The following is a 24,069-nucleotide window of genomic DNA, read 5'->3' as shown; positions in this document are numbered from 1 at the left end:
TGCGGTTTCAATAGTTTTCTTCTGATATCGTGAATTTGTACTTTCATACTGTCAAAATGGATGAATTTTTTCGATAGGGAAACAATTATGTATTAACAAAATTTACTTTTATAATTTTTTTATTGACCCACATCCAGCCAACAAATTTACTGTTACATTATATTATTCATTATTATAACAAATTTTCACTTCACCATATGTTCAGCAAGTTCTTTTAATTTTTTTTTTTTTTTTATGGTCAAATTATAATGAAACATGCAAATAGAATACTAGCCTAAATAAAAAAAATTTGTCACATAAAACAACTACACAGAATTATAAATTCATCATAAGACCATTCTAAATATTAGCAACTTTTAAATAATTATTAAAGCATGTAAATATATTTTTATAACAATTATGAAGTTAATTATTCTTCTTAACATTAAGAAAGTTTTTCGTTTTTAATGATTTTTCAATTTTTTATGCATTAAAAAATCATATAACATAACTATGATCTTTGTATCTTGAATTCCTAAACTTCTTCAATTAGCGGTGAGTGACGGAATCAAAAAAGTACGTTCGTATATTTGGCAGACGAACGTGTCCAATTTATCTTAAGGAAGCAAGCTTAAATTAGTATACAGTGCTAGAATTTTAATTTTCATTCAAAATAATTTAAAGATGTAATTTTGTTAACACTTCCAAAAGCTTCTAAAAGGACTACGTTATTGTAGATGGCAAATTTCTGTCTGCTCTTTTGTTTGGATGTTGTCTTCTTTATATTTGTGAATTAGTGTCCATACACATTCTCATCGCTGTATGCTATATAGAGGAAAAAATCTTCTTCATGATGTTCCTATGAAAAATACAAATCACAATATAAATATTACAAATGTAATAAATGTTTATCTATGTCTAGAATGAAGTTTGAATTATATAATTACCGCATAAAGAGATCCCATGGTAGCACTTGTTGGAGGAATAATGTTGTTCACAAAGAAGAAGAGAGCATCTTCTGGACGTAAGTGAATTCGTTTACGGATTAAAAAGTAAAATTGTCCCACAGTCAAATCAGATGGTACTAGATATTTTTGTTTATCCAAATCACTAATTTTAGCTTTTGGAGCCTTCTCAACGATAACCTAGGAAATATAAATTTTTTATCAATATCATTTACGAAATAATACAATGAAATGCGTAAATCATTAATTTTAATTGCAAATTCAGTTATATTTTAATAAAAGGAAAATCTCAAACTTTGTTTCAAACTCAAAGGAAAATGTTTCAAACTTTGGCCCATTGTCAAGATAAGAAGCCATTCTTAAATCCACATTTGATATCACATAAATTTGACATTTATCCAAGTTTTCAAAGTAACAACAGTTGGTCTACATTTTCAATGTTCGTTCTATGCGTGTAAACGAAGTTTGTCGACATGTAAAAATTTCAGGGAAACGGCGAAATGGGGAAAATACTTTCCCTTTCGTTTGATTTTTATCATTTGAAAATTATAAGTAAGAGCGTAGTACGATCAATAGACTTGAGCAATTGCAAGGCGAGTGCACAAAGAAATTCGACACGAATGGTGAATTTAATCGTTAGCGTCCTGATCGAGCGAAAAAATATTTCGTCTCGAAATAAAAGAGTTTACAACGTAGAAAGTCGACCTTGGTTCATTTCAGACCAGGAAATTCTCGGGATACGGAACGAATCGATTAGCGACGAATTACAGTAGTCTAGTTGCTCGTAAAAGAATAATCTTAATCACGATGAATTAATGGTTTTTCGAAATGATGCAATCTCTCTGTATTAGAAGGGAAATAAATTTGTTTCCATTGACCAAATGGTTAACTTTTTCGAGGAGGGATACTCACGGGAACCCTTTCGGGATATTTTCGTCGAATTTTTTCACCCTCGACCTTCCTTCTTTCAAAAGAGTGTTTCTCCTTGTAATGAAACTTCATCGTTCTCGCACGCTTGCACGAGACCCGTGCACTTTAATAAAATCGTTTCTTCTCTAGGGTTATCAAAATCTTTTTCCTATCGACTCATACGATGATTCTGAACTGGAAATACGACGATACGATGATATTCTTCTCCACTTCTGTCACAACAATCACCGTGCGTCAGTTACACTGCGCACTACAATTTGCTTTTCCACACTACGCGGACGTGAAATAGTCCCCTGGTTTCCACTGGAAAACTCGACGAAAGATATATCTAGAAATTGGACGATATCTCTTAGCAATTTGTATATTCAAGTTGTGTGAGTTCTGACGTGTTATCGCAATGTCTGTTTAGTGAGATAGAGAATGATTTCAATGATTCGTTTAATACATAAAACAGGACCGTCTCTACGAAATTTTCCTTTTATACGATAGCGTTTGATATACATTCAAAACGAAACGGTTATATTAATTTATTATCGGACTGTCGAAATTTGCGAATAAATTTCTCGTTCATTTGTACAAACATCTGTATTTGAAAAAAAAAGACGGTTTCTCGCGGAACTTCATTACTTGTAACATTATTTGTTTAATTATATCTTTTATTCTTTTCACAATTTGTATCTTCCTTTTAGAATTAACGTTGACTATAATTATAGTTAGGAGATTAATTGTATGAAAAAATTAAAATTTTCCGTGAACAAAAGTATTCAAATTGTCTGGGATCTAGTTGAACCTTAAATAGATACGAGCCTGTTAATAATAAAGAGTGACATGTTTTTCACTACTACGCGTTTGGTGACGCATCTTTTATTCTCAACATTATGAAGAATTTATAACGCATACGTAATGATAAATTTAGTTCTTTTTTTCTTTTTGATAATTGAATACGTGATTTATTGTATACGTTACGTGCGATTTCGCATTTATTACAGTGTCATTTCCAATAAATTGATTTTCAATGCACTCATAAAGTCGAATTAAATTAATTTCGGAGAAATTGAGGAATGGTATGATTTTATATTTTTTAAAAAATGCAATACAAACTTTTTGTTTTATTTATTTGTAGAAATATGTACAGATAATTCTGTAATTGCATATAGAATTAAAGTAAACTTTATTCTGCATCTTCTTCGTCATCATCCTCTTGGCTGTTAATTTGGAAGTACCTTAACTCGTAGGTTTCTTTATCTTTCGACACAACGCGTAGCCAATCACGCAGTTTATTCTTTTTCAAATATTTTTTTGTCAAATATTTAAGGTATCTATATAGACATGTTATTAAATTAGTGCAAATATCAGTTATCTTGTAAGAATATAACGCAAAACCCACAAATCATTAATGTTAATAGAAAGTTGGTTTTTTAAATTACAAGTATTTTTCTTAAATACTGGACGATACTCACCGCTTTGAGAAGTCAGTATCACTATTAACAGATAGTTTCATCTTATCCCTTTCCAAGGTTACACTGTTACCAAAATTGTTTGTCTTCCCTGCAACCTTAATTCTTTCATGCAGATATTTTTCCTATAAAAAAAGAACAATATTACTTACACATAACATTATCAATTTTAATATTCCCATCATCTCTGATAATGTGAAGTTAATATAAGATTAAGATCGCACTGAATAATTAAATTTATATAGAGATTAGAATTAAAAAAATACGAAGAATTTCAGGAAAGAAGTAAAATGTGAAAAATAGAGAACAAAATTAAGGAAAACTCACAAAATTGGCTACATCCATAATGTTATCTTCTGCCGGATGAGTACAGTCAATAGTGAATTTAAGGGATACCTTTTTCTTTTGACCCTTACCCCGAAGGGCCTGTTTCTTTATGGTCGGTCCCTTAGACTTCTTTGCCGTTGGCTGAAAAATATATAATTCCTCGTTTTAAGATTCTTTTAATTAAAAAATTACGCTTGTTGTGGATACATGTGCTAGCCTCTGATAGACGTCTATGTTGGAAGTTTACAATATCCAACGATATCTTTGTAATCTTTTCGAAAATGGAAATAAAATTGTATTATGATGAAAGGTCACAGCACACTATTTTATACGTTCTACGAAGTTTTAGCAAATTTTTAAATGTTTTCGAATTATTTTTATATTTTTCGAGAGGAGGAAACTTACTGGAGACATGTTTACAAATGGTCGACAAATGGAAGAATCTACCACTACGCGGCGCTACGGTCATTTCATTACTGTCATGAACGTAGCAGCTCCAAATGGAACCTCGAGGTTAGATAAATGTTCTAAAAAAAAAAATTGTCCTTAATATTTTTTATTCGATTGTGTTGTTTATCTCTCGATCACAATATTTAATGAGCTCAACAGTAATAAAATACATTTGTAGGATGAATATAGTAAAACATTTACAAACAGATATTTTTATCTTTTCCATAATTGTGTTTATTTAAGACTAATATACAGTAACATCTAAAACTAGATGAACATAGATTCCTCGATCAGTAAATCGAATGACGCTCAACTGAATCAATTATCGCGAATATTAATCGTATCTCTATACCTCGTAATAATACGTTAAACTGCCTATGTGATAAAGCCTTCTTACATAGTAATACGTATAATTATTCTCTTCATACTTACAAACATCTTAAATAATCGTTTCTCTATTGTTCATCGATTCGTGGACATAGTAATAAGCATCTCGGAGATAAAGGGAGGGTCATCGAGGGATAAATGGACTGGTTATTTAATTGCATCCTGAGCAAGGAAAGTATGCTTCGAGAGATCGATTTTTACAGTAATTAAGGGGGAAACGTTTTACGATTGTTAAACCTCGAAATCTTGTTCATATTTCAACAGTGTAGCAAAATGAATGATCTTATTTCTAACGGTTTCTTTTCGATAAACATTGATTGCAACCCTTACAAATTCTTTGCATTTTAGCGTTTTTAAAGAGATATTTCTTCCATACCATCTCTTACATACAAAGATTACGTTTCTTCTGGAACATCTAGTTACGGTACATACGGTGTATGCACATACATAGATACACATACAAGCGTAGTCGCATAGTTTAAGGAGAGAATCGATCATCGTGTTTCCTACGATTTTCTTAATCATTTATGGAAATTGAACGATATTTTATGATAAGGTTTAATAAACGAACTGGATGAAACATTAATCAGACTAGGCCAATAAAGAGAAGAATATCAAGAAGTTGCCAGTTAGTTCGAGAAAAGAAATCTCTATCGCGATATCGATTTTTAATCATCGAAACATTTCTTTATTTCCGTTTCGTAAAGAAAAAAAAAAACTGTACCATTGAATACTATAATTAAGAGGATTCCGATATCATACTGGTTGTCGCTAAACAGAGTGAGCATTCCCTTAGGTGCGATTTCACACATAAAAATAATAGAAAATCTTTATCAAATCCCTATCCACAAATGCTCCCTCTTTCGACAGTAGCTGATACATTCGACAGCTTTCGTTTCTGATATAATAAATTATATAATTATAATATGAATTACAAGCAATTGTTGATAATTCGATTAGTCATCTTTAAAAAATCGGCAAATATCTTCATTAATACGACTTATAACGAAGTATGGATCATTTCGAAAAAGGGGACATTTATGGGCCAAATTTTCTTTCGATCATTTTCGTTCCATCTTCCAGTCGCGCGTCGACTCATAAAAAGTAGCGTACTCAATATAAAGTCTAAAAATCATAAGACAATGAAATCTCTGGTTAATAAAGAGCTGGTTGTAAATAGGGACTAAAGATGAATTTCCCGAATCCGTGAAAACAGGATCCACAAAGAAGAATCGTTCAAACGAATCAACGTGGAAATCATCCTTCTTAATGCATTCATTAATTTCCATTCAGAACAACAATTGCTAATCTTCATTTATGAACAGTGCCAAGTAAAGAATAATAAAACGTCAGGCTAACAGTCTCTCTCACTTTCTCTCTGCTTCTCTGTCGGTTTCTTTCTTGTCATTCTTTTTTCGTCGCAATATCTACTACGTATTTATAAGTCACATTACTTATATGTATATGTATATATATATACACATATATATATACACATATATATGTATAGTTCAATCTTACATCGATAATTCGTAATAATTTATGTACATATACACGTATATACGTAGATACACATGTTCGTCCACCGACACGTGAACATTGTCCTCCCCCGTATTTTGTTCATTCGTTTCCCCTCTTACTAACTCTTCGGCTAGGATTACCATTACGCGAATCGAGTTAAATCTTCCAGTTTGTCGAGGTCGACGACGATATACAGAAAAATCTATACCTAGACAGATTGCTATCTTTTCTTCACGAAATAAACGTTCTGGAGGGTCGATCAACTTCCCTATCGGCTCTCTAAGTGCTCACCACCGAGCAGGAAGTATATAGTAACAGACGGAGACTGTACCTACAAGCTATTATGGAACTCGCGATTTTATTTTTCATTCTTCAGCAGCGTACTTTTTAACACATTAACTGCACAAAGGAACTAGCAGTATGCGCCACGCGTCTCTATCTTGTGATTCTTTTACGGGCTTTACGGTTGGATTGTACTCACTGCGATCGATAAATACGACAGAAAGGATAAATGGCGGCGCTTGCTTGATCGAAACAGAGAACACCTTTAGCAAAATCGATTATTGTATTGGTTTTGTTCATGTTCGTGGATTGCATCGCGGCAGTTAACGCGTTAGCTGTTCGTTCCTCGATCAAACGTTTATTTCACCGACTCTTGTGAAGATTCGATTCTTCTTCTATCTCGTTGAAGAGGTCGAAAAGAAACCTGTGCTGATTGTGGGATCTGAATTTTGGATACGGTTCAACGTGGTCACGCGTCTAACGATCGGGTTTCTCGATTGGAACCTCCTTTCTTTTTTCTTCTCTTCTCTTTATGTTCTGTTTCTTTTTAAAATGCTCTTTCACTTGGTTTCTCAAGCCAATAGATTTCACGTTGCCCGCTTAAGGTTAACTCGGAAAATTCTTATTGCGATACGGTACGGTACGGAGAAGTGTATATTTTTCTATCTCTTTTTTACATCACGCTGTGAATGCCGTTCAAGTTGCCAACTAACGCTGCACCAGCGGTTTGTGATCCGCTTGCACCGCCTGCTCCGCCGGCTACACCTCCTGGTGCAGCGGCTGGTCCGCCAGCGGCGACAACTTGGCCCGGAATCTGATTTGGTGGTGGGTAGGCAAAGGCTGGAGGCGGTGGTGTCGATTCTGGCATGAATTTCGCTGCAAAAACGGAATCGCACGAATTATTTCCGATCAATACGTTATCGTCGAATAAACAGAAATTGAGAAATTAGTAGAGAGATGGAAGGACGTCATTTTTCGATCTATATATCGATTTTGTATATCTTTTTAAAGATTAGGGAAAAACGAAATTAGTAAAAAGACGAGCGCAAGTAGGAAATTCAATGTAACGAGTATTGTTTACTTTGGTCTTTCTTATTGTTAGATTAACACGATACGACGTGAGAAGCTTCTCGCTTTGGTTTTTAAAGTTAGGCCAACAAGCACTTTGCTTTAGAACCTTCAATAAGGGAAACTTAATAAGATATTAGATGGTAATGATGTGCATTTATGTTCGAATAATTGCACGGAAATTTAGGAGGAAGGGGGTTATGTATCTGTCTGTTTATTGGCGATTGACGAATGTAATAAATGTATGTTGAACACAGGCAAGGGTTGATTGATCTTAATTGCGACTTGTAATTTTGTAGATCGCTTCAATCACAATGATAAACGCGATTTTCTCGGAACACCGATATACATTTACAACTGAAACACATTAAATTGATTAGATGACAATTGTTTTTGGTAAAAAGAAGTATACGAGAATAGAAAAGAAAATGAATAAGGAAAGTATATTCAGAGTTCTTACCTCCTATTGGAGTTAAATAGGTATTAGATTCTAAATGGTTCCTTTTCTCCGTGGTTAACGGTGAGATATTTTTCTAGGTTGACAACTTCAATCGATTAACGTCGACTTTTTCTGGCCACGACCGTGATCGAAATTCGGAACCTCGTATTTCTCGTTATTAGAAGAACAGTGTCTTCGAGGTAGAATTTCGTCGAACGTGAAAGGAAAGGAAAATAGAAAATGATAAAAAGGCATCCCTAACACGATCGTACCCAAAACAGAGTCGCATAGGAAGTTTCCACTTCTTTTTCTTTCCGTTTGCTCTCTACAGCTGTCTGTTTTTTTTTCTGACCACGCACTGTAATTTTTATTCGATACTGTACAATGTTGAAAGCAACATAATCATGATCATAATCGTCGTTAATAATTAACACGCACACGGTCAAGGTATCGCATGACGTACAGTTATGCGTTTTATATTTCTTTCTTTCTTTCCTTTTTCAAACACAATCTAACCATATTTAAACGCTATGATTTCGGATTCGAATAAGAATCCTATCTGAAACTCCTTCTCCCCCAACGATCGATAATGCTTGCTATTCCGCGTTTAACAACTTCTGGTCCCCTTCTTCGCGTAGTTTCAACGAATCATTAGAATCTTGTCAGAAAGAAGGAGAAGAAACAATTGCTTCCACTGACAGAGGACAGAATTTGGAAGAAGTCCGATTTCGTAGCTGATTATTTCATCATTCTATTTTCTTTTTCTCCAAATGAATGAATTTTTTTTTAGAAGTAAAACGGATATACGCGGAGGAAGGGACTCGATGGACTCTAAATGCCAAAATTGGAATGGTTCGTTCGTTCGATGGATGAACACGGATGAACACAAGAGTAAACGAGTGAAATGAAAAGGAAACCATCGACGACTTCCTCGAGCTGCCTGAGAAGTCATGCCGTTGAATGCGCTTCCTTTCATCGGATTCTTTCTTTCGTATATAGTGGTTGACTTGATAGTGGTAAACTTTGAGGATATCGTTTCCTCTGTGGAACCGTGTACGAAGTGCCGACGAAGAACGATGACACATTTCAGTCAAAATCATCTCTATACACAAAAATGTTTCTCTAAAAATGTCGAAAGCTTGTAATCCACGAGTGTAGCTGTTTCGAGTTGAAAAGGGGTATAAATTCAAACTTGTTACAAGTATTTTAAATGATCCTAGAAATGCACTTCTGTACGTTGTAAGTAGTCGTACACTAAGCACGTAAGTACGTAAGCAGTCGAGTAGAAATTCTGCAAACGAAGTGCACAAGTATGCTGCAATATAATAAAAACGTCTTCTGCAACAACAGCTTTTAAACTTTTTCAACTTTCTGTGCATAGAGTAGACTTCGTAACATTGTCTTGGATCATCGACGACACTCCATACCGTGTATCTTTTCCGTTTTGTTTCGTTTCTTCGAAATGGCCAATGGATTCCACGGTGGTCACGTTGCACGGTTTTTATCTTGTTAAACATTATCCTGCACTATTATTATTGTTATTGTTGTTATTATTATCATAATTATTATTATCATTATTATTAGTATTATTATTAGTATTTATTATTATTTATTATTATTATTGTTATTGTTATTATTGTTATTATTATTATTATTATTATTATTAATATTAACATGTATACATAACATTTGAAGATAATTCTTCAAGCCTTAAAACGAACCTACATAGGTGCCTCGAGCAAGTCGATGCGTCTCTCTCTTTTCTCGCTCATAGCATTATTTTATTTCATATTTTCTTGTATTTATTTCCTTTTTTTATTTCTTTCCCGCTCTTTATTTTTGTTCTTTAATCTTGTCCGCCTTCTCGTTTCGTCGCACAGGTTGCTCGAAAACATTTCGTTGCCATCTTCGACGAAGGCAGGCTTCTTCTACTTATTTAATTCTCCGATTAGATGGAAGGATAACGGACGCGAAAGAACAAAGAATGCACGTGACTCTCTTTCTTTCTCTCGATCTCCCTTTCGCTCTGTTTTTTTACTCTCTCGCTCTCACGCTCACTATCTTGCATAGTTTCTCACCGTGGTATCATATATCTTTCTTTCTTCTCTTTTTTTCGAGTCGTTTATTTAATTATTAGCAGTTGGTCATAATCGAACGAACATGAAGGAGAAATGATATTATTTACAATACGAGATGTACATATATGTTACAAGCAGAGCGTACGATCCACGCGTGATATGGCCGATCTTTCCACTTTTAATTGATATTCAGAAGCGTAAAAGTCCTACCGATATTCGTCATTTTCCCTTGTGCTTAATCCTAATTCATACATTTTATCGTGAAACGTCTTTTAAAAATGAATGAAACGATCGGAAAGGAAACGCAGCGAGATCTCGACAATGAGAAGCGTTTGGCAATAAAGATTACATGATCGTAAAGATTGGAAGGGATGGACAAGAATCTTCGAACAACGGATGATTTCGTTCTATCGTTGTACAAGCTCGAGTCTCGAAGCAGAATCACAAAATGGTTTGGAACGATGGAAGATCCGCGTTCTCTCGATTTCTCTCCTGGATCGTACGCTCTTCCTCGTAACTCGCCATACATGTTTTATTTATAAAGTAAACGTCGATATACATTTATACACACATTTATTTATTTATATTCGGCACTTCTTTACGGAAGGAAGGGGGACACAATGAAAATTCCCTACGACACGCTGCCTTCGTCGAAAAGATCCTGCTAGTTTTTACGGACACCCTGTATCGCGATAATTCCTCATCTTCTCTCTAACTCCCTTCTTCTCTTTGTACACACTGGCCATTAATTATTCTCTCTCCTTTATTCATTTATTTAGCGCGGATTAGCTCACAAGGATGGACGAAGGAAGGCAAGAATCGATCAATTATTAGATCAGTTATTACATCCTCTTCTTCTCTATTCCGTACGATCACCGTTTTTCCGTTTTGCTATCGGTCGATGTAACGGTTACAATGCTTAGACGAACGATCCACGAAAGTTTCTAATTGTAAACCATTCGCTCTTTTTATCCTGCGTCTCCTCCTTTCGCGGCCGGCCTTCGTCCATTTGTGAAACGTTGACAAAACGAATTTGATCGAGTCCACTGTCGTGTTCGAATCGAAAGCATCGTTTTGGATCTCGAACATGATGGCGGAATTGCAAACGGAACCGCAATCGTTTAGATCTCTTCTTCTTCGATCTTCTCTTCCTCGATATAACATATCCTTTACATTTCAATTTATTCTTCGCTTCTTTCTTTTTTTCTGATTTTATTTTTTGAGTTTTGCCGAACTTGGAAGATCGAAGAACCTCTATCAATAGTCGATACTCTCATCGATCACCCGTTATTACCACTGTTCCTCCACTTCTTTAGGTTACTTCGATCTTATCGTACAATGCTTCCTTATTGTTGCTTTCCTATTGTTGCTGTTACTTGTTGCTCATCGATCGTGTGTATCCTTTTCCATCCTTTTTTTCTTTCATTGTAACGCAGTCTCAAACTCGTCTCACACGTTCAAATTCCCCGCCGTTTGTTCACTCGTCTTCCTTTCGCTGTTGGTTGCTTTTGTTTTCTGTTTTTTTTGCTGTTGTTGTTGTTGCCTTAATTTTACTCACGTGTACAGTTTTGCGAGTCGCTGCCGCCGATGGCGCTCGCTGAAAAGAACAACAGGCGATTGTTTTTTTTCCTTGTCCGTTTCCAAGCGACCGCTTTGTTTTGCAACATCTTTCATCTTGCCGGACGTTTCAGTCACATCGCTTGGTTTCGTTTCGATCTTTTAGTTTTTTCTTTTTTTTTTTTTTTTTTTGGTATTCTTCGCATGCAGAATGCCAGTCTACGACCATCATGGACAAAGATAGCTTTTCTCGATAGAGATCGGACAAAATGGGAGAAATAAATGAAACCTGAGTCACACACAAGCCAAAGTAATCAACTTCATCGGGGGTTAATCGATTGAATTTTGGAAAATTGAACGTTACTCTGATACATTCTATGCAAAAGTAGGGAATTTTTGAAAAATTATCAGTCGATCAGTTTGGTTTCTGAGTGCCACGTTTATTCTAAAGAAAGTAGGAAGCTCTAGTGGCTATAACATGCCAGAAAAACAACTGACTCCAAGCAAACAATTAATAGCGTACTAATTAATGGCGAACTTTTTCTTTTGAAACGATACGGCGCGAAGTATGTAGGTAGAGACGCTTTTAATCGGACGATCTAATCGCTCAGAGGCGCAAGAAATCAGTAGTTATTTCCGTTCTATTGTAACATGAAATTTACACCTTTGTCCACGATGATACACACATCTAATAGCCTACTCCTTAAATGCATATTCAGACATAGAAATATAAATTTATATAATATAATATTTCATAAGCAAGTCGCATGCAATTTACGATCACATTTAACATCCAGTATTGCTTGGAAATTCGTGTCTATACACTGATCGTTCGATGTAAAGACCGAACACCATTATCGCGTTTTTCTTCTTGCACGTTATCGTTGTGACTTTTAGTTTGATATCGTTTGATATCGTTCCATATTTTTTTTTTCCTCGTGAAAACGTTTCTCGTTGTAACGATCATTGTAATTTACTGGAAGCTCCGATAAAAGCGTTCCATCGAACTTTTTCTCCTCGTAATGTAGCACATAGTATAGTAGATAACCAGAGGAAGCCATGCATCTCTACGTTTCCCGATCGGGCGAAAAACTATGTGTCTATTGAAGGTAAAACATAAAAAATACATGCCCCATAATCGTTTACAAGCATCGAGAAACATGCAAACAGCATGAAGATCGTCCCAGAAATATTTCGTTTCGTTGAAAGAAATATTCGCATTCGAGATATTTTTACATTCATATAATTATCATATATATTGTTATGTAAATGTATATACCGGAACGGTGTTGGAGTTCGTGGAAATAAACAGGATCGATACGTGGCCAAATAAATAAATAAATAAATAAAGAAAGTATTATAGAATCTCATGCTGAATCGAATATGCAAAATGTTTGGATTTATAAGCTGCGCGCAGAAATTGATCGAATTCTTAAAAAGATTCTATTTACGGTGATCCATGGAATATTATTTATTTCTATCTTGAAAAGAAAGAAAAAGGAAAAATATAGATTATGAAATTGAGAGATATTTTCACTTCTGCGCGTAGGAAGATATTCAATAAGATATTAAACTTAGAACCAGTATGCCGGAAGAAGAGAAAAATTCTTGTCTCCTTGTACGATGTCGAAGTAGAAGAAGAAGAAGAAGAGAAAGATATTGAAAAAGAGAATTGGTATCGATAAAGTGCATCAGTAAAATTTGTAGCTTACCGTACCGAAGAGAAGAGAGGGAGTGAAATAAAAGCTTTTATAGAAGTCTCTTTCGATTTTGTTGTTACTGTTGTTGTTGATGTTGTTCTTATTTGTTGTTCATAGGAGCAATATATATATATATAGTACTTGTTGTTGTTGTTAATTGTCAATGTTGTCAATTTGTCGTTGTGGTGTTGTCCTTTCGTGTGTTTTCATTTCTCGGTGGTATTCAAGGGTTATCGCTCGTTTTTATCTCCGTTCACTGCACGCGACACGCACATTATCGTTTAATTTTCGTTTTCCCTGCTCTTTTTTCCACGCGACTACATGGCTACACGAGTCTCGTCGCACTTTTGTTCGTTTGCATATGTATCTCGTTTTTTACTCGACCACCAAAAAATTGAAAATCACTGGCTGGGACTAACTTCGGAAGAAAGACAGGGAATAATGCCACCAAAATGTACAGACAGACACATAACAGTAATTACGAGGCACGGGTCTGGGTGAATGGTTGCGTAGCTTTCAAAACGTTTTTCTGTTCGCGGTTTCAAGCTGATTGTCTTGCTGTGGAACGTCTTGAAAAAATTCAAAAAATCACCGCGTTCCTCTTCGAAAATACGCCTTGACCCCGTTAACGACACCTTTTAAGTTTTTACTCTCTCTTAACTTCCTTTTTTTTCTTTTTTTTTCCAATAACACGAGGTCCTGTCGCGACAGAGTCATAGAAACGAAACCGCGGAGGCTTTGATCTTAGTGGCAACGTATAGAGCCATAGAGTTTAAATGCATCGATAAAAGACGCGTACTTACAACATGTTACTTAACTTTTCAGATACTTTGGAAGTTTCTTTGTTTGACCAACAACTTTAACATCGATTATTCTCGTAACTTAAATTCTTTCTCAAAGCCTCCAACGTTCGTGTTTGTGGCATCGCTGCTCTGGATCGTGTTGCATTGGAAGAGACACATCAGGATTGGTTGACGATTAGAGATTCTCGTCGAGAATTCATGAAACACCGTTCCTCGGTTTCCTTCTCGTTTCTGATGGTAGCGAACGTGCGTGATCTGTGATTCTTAATTGGAGCAGAGCACAGCGAAATCAGTGGTTCATGAATATACAACGAGCCTCGAAGGACGGTGGCGGTTCTTAGGGGAAATACAGATAGTGACAGATACACCAGCAAGTACCTATTACAGGCAGACAATATGTATATAACACCGATGATTAAGCGTCAATTTCATAAGCATCTCTCGCCATGTCTTTTGTTGGATCGCTTAACGACGTCGTTAACGTGATTTTTTTAGCATTTATGGTTCACGAAATTTAATGATGGAGAAATAAATAGAACGCGTGTAATGTCATACGGTTGAAGCAGCTAAAACAACCATATACCAAAAACATATAAAATATCCAAAGTACTCGTTATAATATTTGATAGGTAAAATTTACATTTTTGATTGTTTTCGTAAAATTATGGATTAATGCACAAATACATGCAGTTTAGTGATTTTACTCAGAGTGAAAATTTTGCTACTGAAACGATAATATCGCTGTCATTTCCACCGTTAAGGTTCCAACAAGAAAGATTCTTATGAAATTGCGAACATTCGCAGGAGAACATATGTACGCATGTTGAAGAAATTTCAGGACACGGGATATGGCTTTTGGGTGAGATAGAACAACGAGGACGGGCATATACATATCCGTATACAGGTATTTCGTACACACGTCCTACGTGAACAGATAAGGATAAAAATAGGAAAAAAATAGAAACAGATAAACAGAGAAAGAGAGATAGAGAGACAGAGAGAGAGAGACAGAGATATAACAATAATACGCAATGTCGCAGTTTTGTTGCTGTCTACCTTCAGACCCACTCACACACAAATCTTTTCCACCAACCAGCGCGTCTACATGAAGTTCGCTAGATGAAAAAGAAAAACACATAGAATTCACACGTTAGATTAGTAGCATATTAGCGCGTGATCCTTCTCGATCTTCTACGAACAGTTTCCTTCCGCGAGTTCGAGGGATCATTCCCTCGAAAGAGAGGAATAAAATCATTTCAATAATGGCGATCACGTCGAACGAGACTGTTCGATCAATCGCGAGGACTAATTGATATATATCGTTTAAATAGAAGTCTATTTGGCTTTTTTCTTAATACCGTCATAATAATTTTCTTCGGTCTTTTTCAATTTACCAGAAACAATGATCGATAAGTTACGATATAAGCGAAGCACGGTGACACTTCTGTCGACAAGATTTTATCAGCTCGAGGAATTCCTAAGGGATGCTTGAAGGAATTCCCCGATCAACCGTGCAAGTTTATTGGTGACACTTCACTCAAAGGATATCATCGTCCCTTTGCGTCGTGCACAATATGATCTCGGTGACGGAGACCTCTTTTCAACACGAAAATGTAGACGCAAAGACATTAACCAGAAACGACCGATTCGGTTCTTCTTTAGACTATTATTAAATTCTTAAATTTAGCGAGACTTGTATCGTTTACGTTATCAGGGAAATTCTGCCAGTGTAATAATATAGTACGATACGATAATATACTAGCGATATTCTGATATTCTGATATTAATGGTATTAATAATATTTTAGATGATCGAGTATCGTTTTTAATTAACGCCGACCCGGTCGTTTTAAATCTTGGCGAGATACATCGATCGTATGACACAGAACATTTAGACAGTTACAATGGCAGTGTCATTAGCTTTAATAAGTGCATCTATGAATCTAATTACTTACCAACTATGATGGCCAATATGATTAGTGCGATGACGCCCATGATGATCATCATCTATAAGCAGGAAAGCAGGACGGGAGTAAAGAATTAAATTCAACGAATATTTCGATAAGATCATTAAATAGAAGGGTCTATTACCTTCAAATTTTGTAGCCAAAACTTCCTCTTCAATTTTCCTGCTTGTTGTTCAAATTGCGACGCTCCTTGCTGAAGCGCGTCTAAAAAAGGACACATTTTTTTTTAGAACAGAATTACACGTTTCATGAACTTTCAAGAAGTTTTGGCTATTTCTATGGCATTCGATTTTAAGAGTCCGTAGAATCTTGTAAACGGCGTTGGGACGAAGTTGTTCGGGCTTGAAATACTACGACGTGAAACTTTTATTAATTATTATTAAAAATGACTAAAATGAGGGAGGTCGTGCCATTGGTCGTGCCATATGCTTTCATCTTACGATACTTTGTTCTAACGTCTCATGTGATTACTCTGCCTGCCTTTTTAATGAGTCTTCGATCGGCGTCTAAATCAGTTCGAAAAATTGCTCGATACATTATGCAAAATATGGTAACGAGCGTATAATTTACTTGTGAATTTAATTAACTGTATTATAAAAAGTTTCATTCCTATTTTTTTTATAACATAGAATTTAAAAATACGTTCTCTTAATATAAAATACTTTAAAGTGTAGGGTTTAAAAATACGAAGTCTTCCGCTACACTAAATATTTTCCTTAAAAGAATTAAGAAAGTATTTGAAACATCCAACGAATTTCTAAATAATTCTTCGATTTTCTAACATGTTTGAACTGTTTGAAAAATTAGATACACGAGACCGGTGAAAAATCCGGATAACGATCAAACTGAATGCAGGGAGAAAGATCGAGGATGGTAGTCCCGTAACATGCCATCGATTCCAGAGCGTCACAGTAATCGATATCAGCGTGTAGAGAGACGCGCAGGGTCGAACTACTTTAATGCCGTGCGAGAATGAATGGAGAGAATATCCTTGGAGCAAACGTAGCGAACAACTCGTCCTTCGGTTTAATCCGCCGCTTTGTGCGCTCGTAATCGCGCTGTGTGTATTTCCATTTCCCCCCATTTAACCATTATGGCATTCTTCCTGTGAAAACTTTCGTTGGATATCGCGACGATGCACGTACAAAACACCAGACACAGAGGACATCACGTGTCTTTCGTTTAGTTACCGTCCCTCGTTTTTCTCTTTTATGACTCGTCGGCACTCGATATTTAAACTTTTAAATTTCATACGAACACATAGTTGCTGCTTGTTTTTTTTAAAGCGGAACTCCATTTATGTCAACCTATCAGGGGATAAATACTTTATGTAATAAGACTGAATGATTCTCTATAATTAGATTTCAGATTTCTATATATTTATTAATTTGCATATAGAAGAATGCATAGAACGCGTGTAATAAACAAAAAGTAAGGCGCTTCTTACTATGTTCAATAGGTAAAATAATTCTTTATTTAAATCTTATTTCTTTAATTGTATTCATAGAAATATTTTTTGTATTTGTATTTGTAATTTGTATATAAATCAGTAGTCTGTCTGTAATTCTTTGTCACGTAATAAGAATCTTTTTTCAAAGAATTAGATTCGATTAAGCATTAGCTTGACATTTCCTTTCAATACATGGAATTCCATTGCACTCCTTGTTATTATGTTATTATTATTAAGACGTAAGTTCGAAGCATTTCAGAAAGTTTGTCAGGGAATATCTTACAAATATAAAGCAGAAATAAAGGAAAGATAAAGTTCAGATCTTACCTGCTCGATCATCGAGCTCAGAGAGCTTTTGATCACGTTCCAACACTTTTTCAACATTCGTTTTCATGATGTCAACTACCTCATCTACCTGCGCCTGCGTCGCCTGCAGTCGTTTCTGCGAGGCGATCTGCTGAGGCGTCCTGGGACCTCCGACGATTCCATCAGAACCTGCACCTGCACCCGCAGCAGCATCAGGTGCTAGACCGCCTTCGGTGGCCCTGCAATCATCACCAATGTTCCTCGTTTATCATGTTTCTCCGACTAGCCACATAATTTTCATCGTTCTTACTATCTATTCGATCTAAGATATCTATAAATTTAACGTTTCATCATCTGCTATCTATTCGATCTAAAATATCTATAAATTTTCCCCGTTTATCATTCTTCTCTCGCTATCCAGGTAATTTTCATCACTTACTATTCGATTTAAAGTAGCCATATAAATTTTCCATATTCCCTGCTTTTCTCACTATCCAAATAACGTTCGTACGTTTATGATCTATTCGCGATCCAAAGTATCTATTAAATTTTATATATTCGATTCAAAAATTTCCTATTAGCTTTCCCTGGTCGAATTCCTTCGAGGAAAAAATATTTAAAATATTCTCGATGAATGGAAATTTCAGTCTCATTATCGTTGGTGGGTTAAACCTCCGGGAGAGGAAATTGAACGACAGATAGAGGAAGTAATGCACGCGTTGGAAGATTAAGGGCGAGTAGAAATCTTAAAGTGTCTAGACTGTTCTTTGCGAGATAAGCGCTCGTCAAGAGAGGATCCAGTCTTAAAAACAACTAATCTGATACTTCTTTTATTTTCTTCGTTTGCCTTCTTTGCCACGGCTTGTTATCAAATTTGCGTCATTGTTCCAAGAAGAATCAGATGGTGACCTACTCGTGCATTGAATTTCTCGTGAAAACATCGTCGACGAGAAGGCTTTGTAATAAAATATTCTTTCACGTTGACATAATGATCTTTCTATTCTTCGTTTGGTTCGGTCGGCTCAAAATTCATCGATCAATATCAAATTTATATCGTCACTTGTATATTTCGTTTCTTTTAAATCTGGCTATGGATACGTTGTATCGATTAAAACGTGTTGCATTTACGTGTTGAATATAACGTTTATAGTGTTTCTCAGAATCTGTTCGTAGATATTACGACTCGATTCTCTATATTATGGTAGATACTGCGATATTCCCATCGAACCGAGGGCGGTGGCAAATACGAAAGGCCAAAGTTCGTGACACATTCGTGAAAGCTGCACGTTCGTCGTATAGCTGCTTTTGTCTGCTTATGATATCATCTCGTTCTGTTATCATCGCTTTCTAAGAACGCGATACAGTATATTAAATATTCTTCAGAGAAAAAGAAATGACTCGAGACACGTAGACGCAAATACGAGGATTCCCCTTCGAATTCTAAACGAATTCTATAATTAATTGCGTTTCTCTCATTATGCGAGATAACAAATTTGATTTAACACGATTCACGTATTTTACTTTCATTCTACTAAAAATGCAAGGATCATGGCCACGTGAAAAGGAAAAGCTAATACGAACTCTTATGATATTTGTATTGACGCGAGCAAACGTATCTCGTAAGGATTGATCTTTCAGACAGGGCAAGACCATTCCAAACACAACGAGGATGTTTAATTATCATGACAGGTTCGCGTTGGCGTTTCGTCGGCTTTATGCTTCAACATCGTGGAAAAATTTCACAGCGTTTCGTTGAATTACTGTCCACGTTTCGATTTCAATTATAACGATTTATTCCGATATCCAAGAGCTACATTCATGATTTGTTTCCGAACATACATACATCCTATCTACATTTTCTTCTATATTAGTTTGACTAATTAAGAAGTCACCCACGCAAATAGCTTCCTCTTTCATATACGATATCCGATACACACGCATCAAAACGATACTACTTCTAAAGAAATATCTTTCATAATTGGAAATTTCATTCGTTCTCTTCATTTCTGATTTTTATCAATCAGAGAAATTCCGATAAAGATATTTGGCAATTGAAAATTTTATTCATTCTCGTTATCAGTGAGTTTTGCTAAAGAAACGAAACTTTCAATGGCGATACGTATAACCATTTCGTGTGCGAACTACGTGTGTTCCGATTTGGAGCGCGTGCTCGAGATGGTGAATCAGGGTTTCCGGACATGTCGAGTACCGATGGCAGATTAAAAAGCGGTCGAAGAGGTTGCGAATTTTATTTTTGGTAGCCTATCGAACGACGGAGTAGCAACGGCCGATCGATTCACCGATTCAGTCGAGTACCACTCTAGGAATAGATGAATGTAATTCAGAATAGACTCGATGTTAATCTACGTCCACAAGTCATGAATAAATCTTGAATCGTGTTCGTTGGCAGCAATGAACGCTGATTTTGCGGGCAGTAAACTGATTCTTACGTGTTTGTTACGTATTTATAAATTGCAAAAATATATGAAAAGATCCAGAATAAAGTACTCGTTGTAATATTTAGTAGGTAAAACAAATTTCTATTTCAGTTGCGTTTATAAAAATATGAAATTGCACGGACATTCACAGTCTACTCATTAGCGAACAACAAACGTTCGCTCAGGAAGCGGTACATCAAAGGATCAGTTTGGGTTCGCGAGCTGTAGTCTGAATACGATGTTTATTCACAATCATTAAGGCAACTCGCGATCTAATTAACGCGGATGCGACATAAGAGAAACAAAACCATTAACGAGGTCCCATAATGAAGAATGCGAATTATTCCCCATGAAAAATTTTTACGTCGAAATAGAGGAGCTTTTTTGTTACGGGATAGAAAAGGGAAGCGTTCACCTGGTTTAAAGCCTTTATGCGTTCAAGCGGCTTATATAATCGGATTAATATATCGATTGAGGCAGGTACGTCGGTTATCGTCATTATTGAATTATCTTCGAGTCGGCTGCGAAATAGTTATCGTGATTATTATTTTAATCGCTCGATGCACGTTCTCTTCATGAATCACGAAATACTTTATCCGGTCCTCTTCAAAATCAATGTTTGACAAACTTTCGAGCAGTAACCTGTACAAAAGCTGCGCGAAAAGAAACTTTCATCGTTGTTCGAAAGCTTCCCGGTTTTATTTTTTTTTTTTTTTTAATATTCACATCGATATCCTAATTTTAGAATTATCGAAGAACAGGTGACGTCAACGAAATATAACTGAATACCCTGTGCGCGAGATATTATGACGTGTGTTATCTTTTTTGGAAAAGCAGAGATTACACGAAAGGATAGCTTATTTTTCTGCAACTCTGCGTGCAATTTATATGTTAAACATTTATTCTTTGAAGCTTCACTTAAAAGTTTGTAACTACGTGTAAGTACCATTCTGCGTAGACCTCGTTAATATTAATTAGAAACACTCGAGTGTACTATACTTTGAGATAAAGTTTTAAGATAAAACGCTTAAGATTAAACAGCTTAATGTTAACGAGTGCATAAAGAAAACAAAAAAGAGCAACAGAGAAATATTTCAAAGAAGTGAATGGAAATATTTTCTATAAATAAAATGGTAGTCTTTTTCTTAACGAAATACAGATGAAAGTGAGTTATGATTATTATTTTGGTCAATTTTATATATGTTCCGTTTATGTGTAAGTTCGTAGTTTGTGTAAAGTCTGCGACTGAAAGTAACCGCGAAGCCTAAAGGTGAGCGGAAATAAAGAATATATATTGTGCGTATAGAAATAGAGATGATAAGGTTAATTTATTATCTGTTGTTCAGAAGACACGTTTCATCTAAACCTGTTGTTCGAGCCATATTCCACATCTCGTCTGACTCTGTTTGAGACGATCTACTTTCATTCAGACACCTGATACGCGTCGGAAAACGGGCGTTTCTGTTTCGTCAAAGTCGTAGAACATTGCTGCAAATGTGCTCGCCATTGATTATCTAAATATAGAAACTACGAATAGAGCGTACAGTCCGTTGTGTTTCACGATTGATTGCCACCAGTACGTTTGTGTCTCTAATGAAATTTCGCGATTTTGCCAGTCGAAACATATGTGGTATCGATCGATGTCAGGAAACGGTTTACAAAATATCATGGTGCTACGAAATTATCACGAGGAAGAATATCAAGAAGCTAACGATAACAACTTAAATTTTATACGATTATTTAGAGATAATTTGCAAAGTAGAAATTGAGAGAAAAATGCAACTAAATCGCGAATCGTGAAAAAGATGATGGCAGATAAGGATGATGGCAGTAAAGTCATAAGCTGTTTCTGTCCCTCTCTGAAGCTTATAGACTTCGATCGTAAAGACGAGAGGCACGAGATCGAGTTCCAGAATTCAATGACCGCAATTCCACTATTCAAAAGAAATCGCCCCTATGGTCCGCTTTAAGCTTTGCTGCACTTTATTGGAAATTCTGGTGTGTGCTGCGAACAGGCCGTGCAGGGGAATCGATTGGCGACACAGGTCTAGGAAATTGCGTCTTAAAATCCGTCTTATAACAATCGAATTTCACACAGTGACAATTTCTACTCTGTAAAGAAACGTTTGCCCAGGTTCAATTTTACGTGGGCAAAATTTAATTTTGACACTCGTATATAAAGAACGACTACTATTTCCAACTAACTGAACATTTCAATTTTTCATAAATGCCTCTTGCAAAAAAATAAATAAATTTTCGTACAACAGCCGAGTAATGGAAATGAGCTTGTCTCGAAAACAGGCAATTCATCGATAAAAATTCACTCGTTCATCTACATCGTCGATAAATTCGTGGATTTTTCAACGTGTCCATTCTTGCCTTTTATCAACGTGAAAACCGACGAAGATAGTAAAGAACCAAGAGATTTACATTTCTATACGGCAGTGTCTATCGATTCTATCGCGTGGAATTTATTCGACAGGTCCCGATGGCAATTTCTCGTCATTAGAAATTACACGTCCCCGTCTGTGAAAGCGTTATAGATTCGCGGGGCGCTTCAATATAGACCCGTTCGCAGGGAATCACCAGTGCACACGGGTTCCTTGTTGGCTTTGCTCGAACGCCAATACACTTTTTGACGAGCACACGATCGGTCAAATTTCCTGGAAATCGTGAAGATTTCTACTCACATGTTGTTCGTCAATCGCTGTTGGTTTCCCGAACTAGAGCTATCCGCTGACTTGCCAACACCGTCAGATGACCGCGTACTTTTCACGAGCGACTGTCACCCACTAGACGGCCACGGTATTGATAAAATTTCCTGCGGCACCGCCGCGCCGCCGCTCCACCGTTATCTCGACTACCCTCGAACAGTTCGAATCGTCCCCTTCGTATTTCCAATTTTAACCTTCTCGTAAATTTCTTTCCTATCCGCTAATCATCGAATTGATAAAAAATGTCGTCTAATTAGACGATATACGAGATACATTGCCTGGAACGTTGATATAAAGGAAATTTTCCTGTTGGTGATTAGAAGACGAGAATCGATGTATCGAATAAGGAAGTTCGAGTCGTGGCTTGGAATAGGAAGCAACGCGCATGTACGGATATTTCCAGTCAATAAACGCGAGTCAGCTGCAACCCTCATGCGCAAACACACCCTGAATGTAAATCAGGGACGTTAACGTGGCTTTCGAGAACCCGGACTCCTGTGTCGCGGAAATAGGCCAACGACCGGCACTGTCAATCTATTCCTTTCGCAACTGAGATACTTGTTACCGTTTTTTTGTGGTCGAATAAAACGTGCATACGGTAGAAATGCAAAGGTTCATTGCGAGGCCTTGTTTCAGGAGTTTGAAGATTCGATTTTTGCGTGAAATTGGATAAATTTTTGTTTCGTATGGAAGTACGCTTCCGCGAGGTACGTTCGTACGGTCCTGGTAACGCGATGAGAATACGCGCACGAGCATCCGCAAGATGTTTTATTTATGTCCTCGTTACGATTTCTGTCGCGATGCGAGGGTGCCATCGTGAATTTTGCTTCGCAAAAATGTCGAAAGTACGCGAAGGAAAACGCAAGATGGATCGTTCGTTTGGTAAGTTTTTGAGACGTATATTTTATGAGATTCGAGAAGATTGTATCGATAGCTATAGGAAGATGAAACGATAGTTTACCATTGTTCAATCATTCTAATATATACGCAAGTTGCTGGTATCTGTTATTCATTTTGAAGCTAAATAAGCAGTCCGCTGTGATTTGTATTTAAATATTACAGATGCATTTATAATTATGCATTTTATTCTTTGCAGTTATCTTTTATAGACTTTGCGTTGCAAAAATGAAAATTATATGTTTTCTTGCTTGATTCGTGTCATTTATTAGTAGGTAGGAATATTTGTTGTCGTAGCAGAATTAAAGCATATATCATAAAATCATAAACTTTCAGACTAATACAAAGTAGAGTA

General features: G+C 36.1%; 3 protein-coding genes across 5 annotated transcripts; all 3 read right to left on the bottom strand.

The window, feature by feature from the left end:
• Positions 1-101: 101 nt before the first annotated feature.
• Atg8a (GABA type A receptor-associated protein autophagy-related 8a) lies at positions 102-2,284 on the bottom strand. The gene is made up of 3 exons (XM_033331584.2): positions 1,857-2,284; positions 927-1,124; positions 102-838 (listed from the first exon to the last, which is right to left on the bottom strand). The coding sequence occupies exons 1-3, from the start codon at positions 1,944-1,946 to the stop codon at positions 773-775; spliced, it is 354 nt and encodes a 117-aa protein (XP_033187475.1). The 5' UTR covers positions 1,947-2,284; the 3' UTR covers positions 102-772.
• A 688-nt stretch (positions 2,285-2,972) lies between these two features.
• Positions 2,973-4,156, bottom strand: LOC117155521 (large ribosomal subunit protein eL22). The gene is made up of 4 exons (XM_033331581.2): positions 4,064-4,156; positions 3,659-3,799; positions 3,335-3,456; positions 2,973-3,193 (listed from the first exon to the last, which is right to left on the bottom strand). Exons 1-4 carry the CDS (start codon positions 4,070-4,072, stop codon positions 3,046-3,048), a joined length of 420 nt encoding a protein of 139 aa, XP_033187472.1. The 5' UTR covers positions 4,073-4,156; the 3' UTR covers positions 2,973-3,045.
• Positions 4,157-4,318: 162 nt separating this feature from the next.
• On the bottom strand, positions 4,319-22,952 carry LOC117155519 (neuronal Synaptobrevin). Of its 3 annotated transcripts, none has more exons than XM_033331579.2 (6): positions 22,794-22,952; positions 17,687-17,904; positions 16,034-16,113; positions 15,898-15,949; positions 15,000-15,058; positions 7,036-7,174 (listed from the first exon to the last, which is right to left on the bottom strand). In XM_033331579.2, coding segments are annotated over exons 1-5 (366 nt in total). In that variant the 5' UTR covers positions 22,796-22,952; the 3' UTR covers positions 7,036-7,174; positions 15,000-15,044. The 3 variants fall into 3 exon arrangements, with proteins under 3 accessions (XP_033187467.1, XP_033187470.1, XP_033187469.1); XM_033331578.2 differs by lacking the exon at positions 7,036-7,174 and adding an exon at positions 7,181-11,480 and having other exon boundaries at positions 22,794-22,947; XM_033331576.2 differs by lacking the exon at positions 15,000-15,058 and having other exon boundaries at positions 4,319-7,174; positions 22,794-22,947.
• Between the last annotated feature and the right edge of the window lie 1,117 nt (positions 22,953-24,069).

Source organism: Bombus vancouverensis, chromosome 12 (genome assembly GCF_051014615.1).
Source record: "Bombus vancouverensis nearcticus chromosome 12, iyBomVanc1_principal, whole genome shotgun sequence".
NCBI lineage: Eukaryota > Metazoa > Arthropoda > Insecta > Hymenoptera > Apidae > Bombus > Bombus vancouverensis.
Note: the sequence above shows the minus strand (reverse complement) of the source record. Positions and strands in the feature narration are given on the sequence as shown.

Coding starts and splice junctions, on each gene's coding strand:
- Atg8a (XM_033331584.2), bottom strand. CDS start 1,946: ATGAAGTTTCATTACAAGGAGAAACACTCTTTTGAAAGAAGGAAGGTC. Junction 1,125..1,856: donor AATATCCCGAAAGGGTTCCC/GTGAGTATCCCT, acceptor TATATTTCCTAG/GTTATCGTTGAGAAGGCTCC. Junction 839..926: donor CCATGGGATCTCTTTATGCG/GTAATTATATAA, acceptor TATTTTTCATAG/GAACATCATGAAGAAGATTT.
- LOC117155521 (XM_033331581.2), bottom strand. Junction 3,457..3,658: donor TTATGGATGTAGCCAATTTT/GTGAGTTTTCCT, acceptor CTTTTTTTATAG/GAAAAATATCTGCATGAAAG. Junction 3,194..3,334: donor GATACTGACTTCTCAAAGCG/GTGAGTATCGTC, acceptor ATGTCTATATAG/ATACCTTAAATATTTGACAA.
- LOC117155519 (XM_033331576.2), bottom strand. Junction 16,114..17,686: donor TGAGCTCGATGATCGAGCAG/GTAAGATCTGAA, acceptor GTCCTTTTTTAG/ACGCGCTTCAGCAAGGAGCG. Junction 15,950..16,033: donor TTTGGCTACAAAATTTGAAG/GTAATAGACCCT, acceptor TCCTGCTTATAG/ATGATGATCATCATGGGCGT.